We start from the raw sequence: 8,312 nt of genomic DNA on the forward strand, positions 1-8,312 counted from the left end.
GTTATACGCCATGTCGCCATGCCAAAGTGTTCCGTTATACGCCATGTCGCCATGCCATAGTGTTCCGTTATACGCCATGTCGCCATGCCAAAGTGTTCCGTTATACACCATGTCGCCATGCGAAATACAAATCATGATTAGTTGAAGTGTCCTGCCATCGCTCTGATCGACCTGGCTCGTATGTCGAGTATAGTGATATGTTTGCAGTGTGCATATTCAACGCCGGAGCATGAATCCATAGAATCACTCGTGACAACAGCAACAACGTGTTAGATGCGGTACCCGGATATTGTTTAACCCTCGTGATCGAAACGGACCAAAAAGATCGGCGAGAAATAGAAATGCTAAACCAAAAAAATTGTATGCGGTAAAATTGTGTCATCGCTGTCTACTGAAAAAAAGCTTTAATTTGGCGAGTTATGAGCTGAATCAATCGCCGGTGTCAATTTCCCCCGGGCGTAGAGGGAGGGTGCCGCTACGTGGCAGCACTAATGTTAGGATTAGGGTTAGGGTCAGGGTTAGGGTTAGGGTTAGGGTTAGGGTTAGGGTTAGGGAAATAAAGCCATGTCTAGCATGGAAGTATGACTTGGAATGACGGAAGTGTACGAAGTGACTAGTGCTGCCACGTAGCGGCACTCTCCCTCTACGCCCGGGGGAAAGTGACACCCATCATTCGCCACACGACAGGCGAACGAAAGACTTGTCGATGGAAACGAAACTGGATGCGGACACATCAAATCTCACACGGCGGAAATATTAATTGTGTTAGAAGAGTACCCGTTTACGGCGGCACAGGCGAGGGGGACTCACAATCTTGCGAAAGCATTCCTAAAATTTTAAGCGTGCGCGGGCTAAGGGTTCTTAAGCGCGGATCGCGAGCGAGGAAATCGTATCCGCGCGTCGCTAGCGTTTCCCTTTACAAAAACTGCTCGCGTCGACGGACAGCTGTGAGGATATCATCATGCATTTCTAATTGCGTTAACATATCTTATCGATTTTCAGCGCCATTATAATCCGTGAGCTTCATGTGTACGTTGCAAGCGGCGAGCGGCCGAGGCGTTTTTTACGCGGCACGCACGCAAGACAAACAAACGGAAGCGTTTGTGTTCCCCGATACGAACGCGTTTCCCTCCCTGTCGGTGTCACCTGCCGTGCGCCGGAAGCTGCAGTAAAAATGTCCAACCACTCTGACAAATCATGTGACATTGATCGTGAAGCCGTTTGTGCCGTGAAGTAAAACGGCTACGACTTAGTTACGGTGACACTCAGACGACGATAATTTTGTCAACGGTGACAATTGTGACACTATGTGAGGCAATTACAACGTACGACGTCGATTTTCTAGATAATAGTAATTATTACGAAGGTGAGTCTATATATAGAAATTGTAATAACGTTGATTCTCTAAATGGCAATTATTACGGAGGTGAGTCCATATATGGCGGTTGTACTGATGGCGACTCTATTTATATTAGTCGCATCTATGGTGACTCTAATAATGGCAGCTGCGCCGATGGTGACACTATAGTGTTAGCAACTACAAACGCACATTTCAACAGATAGCAATCTTGACGTTGGTGACAATATGAATGACGATGGTAATCATGATGTCTATAGAGGCGACAACGCTATCGATAGATGACAATAATTATATAGATGGTGATACTGCCGACGCCAATTTTATAGATGGATTGTCGATCAAAGCCAGTTGTAGCGATAAGGAAAATGATGTGGACGACTACGCAGTAACGATCACGATGTGCATTGTCTGCATGTTGACACGAATTTTCGTCAGCCGAGAGTTCTCTTACATCTCGCAGCATTCACGCACGCATACCCACGATCGCGCGCACGTGTCGTCTGTAATATTGAGTATCGACACTCGGTCGATGCAGACAAGGTTACTGCGTCGAGCGCACGAACGCCCATAACTTCCAATTCTCTTCACAATCGCCGGCCGCCAACGTCTCAGACTAATCCCTTTGAAGCTGAGCACGGAGGAGAATTTCAACAATGACAGGGACAAGACAGCTACGAGAGGTGCTTAACTGAGAAATATAAGTACAGCAGTATAGAATTATTTGTGCTCCGCGTGGTGTAACTTGATGTATGAGAAGAAAGACTTCAAGAGCGCTCGCGACTGGCGTGACAGTAATTCGCAGCGTGACGTCCTCCAGTGGCTGTCGACGAGGAATGACGTCATTAAAATGTCAGATGACGACTTCTACATAAACACGGGGTCATTACAGGGTCAGATGACGACTTCTACATAAACACGGGGTCATTGCAAGGGTAGATGACGACTTCTACACAAACACGTGGTCATTACAAAGGTCATTGCAAGGGTAGATGACGACTTCTACACAAACACGTGGTCATTACAAGGTCAGATGACGACTTCTACATAAACACGGGGTCATTGCAAGGTTAGATGACAACTTCTACATAAACACGAGGTCAGTACAAGGTCAGATGACGACTTATACATAAACACGGGGTCATTGCAAGGTTAGATGACAACTTCTACATAAACACGAGGTCAGTACAAGGTCAGATGACGACTTATACATAAACACGAGGTCAGTCCCAGGTCAGATGACGACTTCTACATAAACACGAGGTCAGTCCAAGGTCAGATGACGACTTGTACAAAAACACGAGGTCAGTCCAAGGTCAGATGACGACTTGTACATAAACACGATGTCAGTCCAAGGTCAGATGACGACTTCTACATAAACACGGGGTCAGTACAAGGTCCGATGACGACTTCTACATAAACACGGGGTCATTGCAAGGTTAGATGACGACTTCTACATAAACACGGGGTCATTGCAAGGATAGATGACGACTTCTACACAAACACGTGGTCATTACAGGGTCAAATGACGACTTCTACATAAACACGGGGTCATTGCAAGGATAGATGACGACTTCTACACAAACACGTGGTCATTACAGGGTCAAATGACGACTTCTACATAAACACGGGGTCATTGAAAGGTCAGACGACGACTTCTACGTAAACACGAGGTCATTGCAGGGTCAGATGACGACACCCCTAAAATCCATAGGGTCATTACAGGATCAAATGACGGTATCCAAAAAAACTTGCGACATTACAAGGTGATCTGGAGACGACATGCACGTGAAAAAACGTGACGTCATTACAATTTCGGACGCCGACACCTTCGCGTAATGGCGACGTGTGTAAGAATAGACGTGTTTCGGACGAGAGAGTTCGCTTGTTTACTTGGACTTTGAAGCCTTACCTGCGTTGAAAATAACTCTTAATCATTGAGACCACTTCGCGCGCACATGCGCAGACCCTGCGCGTTCCTCGCGTATGAACAACGATAAATAATCCTTTACTAACGTCGTCCACACGACCAACTCAATTATGTATCGGTCGCGTCGTGAACGCAACCTGATACAAAAGCGCGAAACCTTCCAACGCGGCTCACATACACACAACCGCAAATATAATGTCCACCACATTTCATGTACGCGCGTAAAATATAACCGTTTTCGCCATTTTCTTTTAGTGCCGACGGCAACTACCAGGTGACGCTGATGACGAAGGCGACGATCTATCCGAGCGGTCTCGTCGTCTGGGAGCCGCCGGCGATCTATAAGAGCTTCTGTCCGATCAACGTCGAGTTCTTCCCGTTCGACAAGCAGGAGTGTCACATGAAGTTCGGCTCGTGGACGTACAACGGCTGGCTGGTCGATCTCAGTCACCTGGGACTCGAGAACGAGACTCGCGAGGCGCAGAGGGTCGTCAGTGCCGACTGCCAGGCGTCGCAGGGCGGCGGCGGCGACGGCGGCGGCGAGCAGACGGTAACCAAGGCCGACGCAATCAACCTGGACGAGTTCTATCCAAGCGTCGAGTGGGATGTACTGGAAGTGCCGGCCGTCAAGTCGAACATTGTCTACCCGTGCTGCCCGGAGCCGTTTATCGACATCACGTTTTACCTGCATCTGCGCCGCAAGACGCTCTTCTACTCCGTCAATCTGATCATCCCGTGCGTGTCGCTTTCGTTCCTCACCGTCTGCACGTTCTACCTGCCGTCGGACAGCGGCGAGAAGATCTCGCTGAGCATCTCGATTCTCGTCAGCTTGACCGTCTTCTTCCTGCTGCTGTCGGAGACGATACCGCCGACGTCGCTCGTCGTGCCGCTCATCGGCAAGTACCTGCTCTTCACGATGATACTCGTCACGCTGTCCGTCTGCGTGACGGTGTACGTGCTCAACGTGCACTACCGCTCGCCAGTCACGCACACGATGGCGCCCTGGGTGCGGCGGGTCTTCATCCAGCTGCTGCCGCGCCTGCTGCTCATGCGGCGGCCGCAGTTTGAAAAGGACAAGACGTACTTGTCGGTGAAGGAGTGCAGCAAGCGCTTCAGCGGACTGTTCAGCGACGATGCGGCCGTGCAGCGCTGCGGCGACATCGACTCGCCTTACTCGCCCGAGATCCGCAAGGCAATGGGCGGCGTCATCTACATAGCAGAGCATCTGCAGCGGGAGGACGAAGTGCGCTCGGTGAGTGACGGTAACAGCCGCGAGAGGGCGCCAGCGTCGGTCACGATGCGCGATCGTGAGGGTGACGTTGAGTGACGAAGATGGCCGGGAGAGGGCGCGAGTGTCGGTCACGATGATTGAGTATTATAAGTACGTGTGTGCGCGTATAATGCTGGAATGCGAGCTGGTAGCACACACACACACGTGCCATCAAGCTTCTCTTCCGCAGTGTCTCTTATAATAATAACGGTTATGAAAATGTTTATTTGTAGTAGGTTTTGAATAGGATACAGAAATAGAGATAGACGTATTACAGAATTTGCTGAAAACCTACAAATTACAGCGACGTATTCATAAGGGTAGATCCAATTTAAACATTAACGATTATTGTTCCTTTAGTCGCAATGTTTATCAACATCCAACGCCAATTTAGGCGCCTATTCACGTTTAGTGAGTCATTCGTGCATGTCCTATTAGCGTTTCATTGTCGCAGCACTGATTACTCATCACAGCGTTCAGCAGGCATATCTGATGCTAGAGGCCTGGCTTCACGCGCTATTGCCTGCTGTTGCGATACCCGTGGCACGAGTTATGTTTCACGAAGGGTGTGTGTGTGTGTGTGTGTGTGTGTGTGTGTGTGTGTGTGTGTGTGTGTGTGTGTGTGTGTGTGTGTGGGTGTGTGTGTGTGTGTGCGCCAGCCGGATTATGTGAAGCCGGATATATATATAAGCCAGCCGGATTATGTGAAGCCGGATTGTGAAGCAGTTCATATGCAATACTACATGCGTTGTATACGTGCGGATTAGCCGCGTCGCTACACGCAAGCAAGTCTCCCGCCGTATGCTCGGTCGTTAGTGACGCAGCTAGTGTACGGCATCGGCGTGGTAGCTTAAGGCCGATACATAGGCCACACGCGTTGTGTTCTGCGCGGAAAGAAAGCAAGGACTTCTATGTTCTATTCGTAGCCGTTTCCATAACACGACTTGTCCTACTTATTGATCGCTTCCGCTCTTGGTTTTTTTCTCGGCGTTTGATGGGAGAAAGCAATTTGTAAAATACATCTCACGAACATGAATATGAATTTTAAATAAGTAAGAAATAATTAAGATTATATTTTTAGAATTATTTTTTTCTGTTAGCATTCGCTGAGATGAAAGCAACGTGAGCGTGGTCTCTGTATTATAATATTATACTATATTTAGTCTGTTAGCCATTTGCTTGTTATTTATTGCCCATTTCTGTATAGATTTTATACAAAATTCACGTATCTAATATATCTTATATATATATATATATATATATATATCGGTAAATCAAACGTATGTTACAATTATAATAATCTCGTAGTCAATCTCTTGTTAATCCGAGTAATTCATGTGGCCAGATTGAGCGTACATATACACTCATATGTTCTCTCCATTTTCCTTCCTAGGTGCGCGAAGACTGGAAGTACGTTGCCATGACGCTGGACAGACTCTTCCTCTACTGCTTCTCCATTGCCTGCTTCGTCGGCAGCTGTGGCATTATCCTACAGGCGGACACATTCTTCGACACTCGTGAACCGTTGGCGTAGCCTCCAGGGGGCGCTGGCCGCCGGCGTAGCCTCTATAGAGGGCGCTGTCGCGAGCAGCCGAGCATTAATAGTGCGGCACCGTGAACGCGCGCGCGCATACGGGTTGCATACTCGTGGTCGACGGCTGTGGTTTACTGCCGCCTGTCCGCCTGTCTGCTGCCGCACGCTCTCACGGACTACGTCGCCTTGCCTGTCACGAGTTTGACTAACGCAGCGCTCCGTAGCAGAACTACGTAAGTGCCGCTAACGTAGCACACGCGGGCAGACAGCGCGCCGACGTGGTAGCAGCGGGCGGGCAGCGCGCGTGAAGTGTGCTGGCAGGAGCCCAGGACTACGTGAGTCCGACATGGGCGCCTGGCTTCGGCGAGAACGAGCTAAAGGCCGCACCGTCAGCGTAGACGCGTCTGACAACGAGCGCGAGACGCGCCGTTAACGGAAGACGCAAATAAAGCAAGGAGGCGCTGTTAACCGCCTGCCTGTCCGCGTGACAGACGCCAGACAGGGCAAGGACGGGTGACCGCTGCCCCTCAGCCTGCTGTGAAATGTAGAGCCAAGTGTGGCAGCAACGAAACTTTTTTTGGCAACCGAGTGAGTTTGCAGCATTAATATTTGAATAAACGTTTGATCGCTATATTGATCATCGAAGTACAGACACTGATGTCATACATATATATCATGTCTTCTTTTCTCAGTATATCGACAGTAAGTAACGGTAATATATGAAGTAATAATGCACAGCAATGACGCGCGTATATACAATCATGAGCTAAATTCGTCTTGCTACGCGTATGCAATAGGTAGGTGGCTCACACGTACGTATAGCACACACACTGAGTAACACGGACAATACATGCAGCCATGCATCTTACTATAATTTGGCGAATGTTGTATGTATGTATGTATGTATGTATGTATGTATGTATGTATGTATGTATGTATGTATGTATGTGTGTGTGTGTGTGTGTGTGTGTGCTGTGCGTGCGTGCGTGCGTGCGTGCGTGGCGTGCCCGGGGTGCGTGCGTGGCGTGCGGTGCGTGCGTGCGTGCCGGCAATGCATGCATGCATGCATGCATGTATGTATGTATGTTGTTATGAAAGGTTCCGTCAGTTTTGGTCGGGTTCTAAACTTTACTCGGTTGAAAACGGTAAAAAATGCCACGCATGCAACATATATATGTTGTAGTTCCATTGGCATAAATACAGTAGTTCATCACACCGCAATACATATACAGTGAGCCACAAGTAGGTTCTCCACATTTACAGTAGCTATACTGACTCTCACATACAATGCGTGCGTATGTCCTGGCCGTATTAATATATCCCGATCTCATTGCAGCGCCCAATGAATTTTGCTATAATCCATTTATTTGTCCATCTTTTTTCACTCATTATAGATATATATAATTTTATAAATGTATATGTATATAATATGGTATATAATATAGACCTATATAATATACCGAACAAATATATATATATATATATATATATATATATATATATATATATATATCTGGTATTTGTTCGGGTATTTTCGCGCGACTTTAAACATAACAGTTTTATCTCGATTTAATATTATTTATCCCATGTTACAGCTTTCCGATGAATTAATTCAACAAACGTAAAATACGCGCCACTGTTTTTCGCTTGGTATCACGAGTAGGAGCAGGTGTGAGCTTGCATGCTGTACACGAACCGCGCTCGCTCCGCAGCAGACGCAGTAGAAGCACTCATCATCATCGTCATCGTTCATCAAGTCGAATCGTCATAATAGGATATCGATTTGGTTTTCTTAATTAAATGGTCGCAATTTTTGCAGACAAGCAGCTTTGCGCTGCCGAAATGCGGGACGATTTCATAAACATTTCTCGCACTATTTTCAATCGATATTTCTCCTGGGAAAGGATGCTCTGTCATGAACATGTAAATATATGCACGTTTATAATGTAAACGTTATACTGCCGGCAGGCAATATTAATGATAATAACGTTAAGCTTCACAGACAAGCACGTGTACAAACTGAGAAACGGCTGCGTCTAAGCACTCACTGTTATTCCAACGAATATCTATATGCAAGTAGATGCGCGTTTAGACACGCTGCGCCATCTGTATGCATGCATGCACATGGTTGTCAATCTATGATGCTACCGCGCATACGGCCCTACCCAGCACTTCAGCCGCACTCCATGTATGTTCACGTCGTAGTGACCTTCATTAATGC

General features: G+C 47.4%; 1 protein-coding gene across 2 annotated transcripts in view; it reads left to right on the forward strand.

Moving 5' to 3' along the window:
- The window catches only part of LOC106821467 (acetylcholine receptor subunit alpha-like), a 45,192-nt gene extending 39,022 nt beyond the window's left edge, over positions 1 to 6,170 (forward strand). For both annotated transcript variants that reach the window (XM_014826289.1, XM_014826290.1), the window contains exons 5-6: positions 3,543 to 4,539; positions 5,951 to 6,170. In XM_014826289.1, coding sequence (XP_014681775.1) covers positions 3,543 to 4,539; positions 5,951 to 6,091 — 1,138 coding nt within the window. In that variant the 3' untranslated portion in view covers positions 6,092 to 6,170. The remainder of the gene's footprint in view (positions 1 to 3,542; positions 4,540 to 5,950) is intronic.
- The last annotated feature ends 2,142 nt before the right edge of the window (positions 6,171 to 8,312 follow it).

This window comes from Priapulus caudatus, unplaced genomic scaffold (assembly GCF_000485595.1).
Source record: "Priapulus caudatus unplaced genomic scaffold, Priapulus_caudatus-5.0.1 Scaffold74, whole genome shotgun sequence".
Lineage (NCBI taxonomy): Eukaryota > Metazoa > Priapulida > Priapulimorpha > Priapulimorphida > Priapulidae > Priapulus > Priapulus caudatus.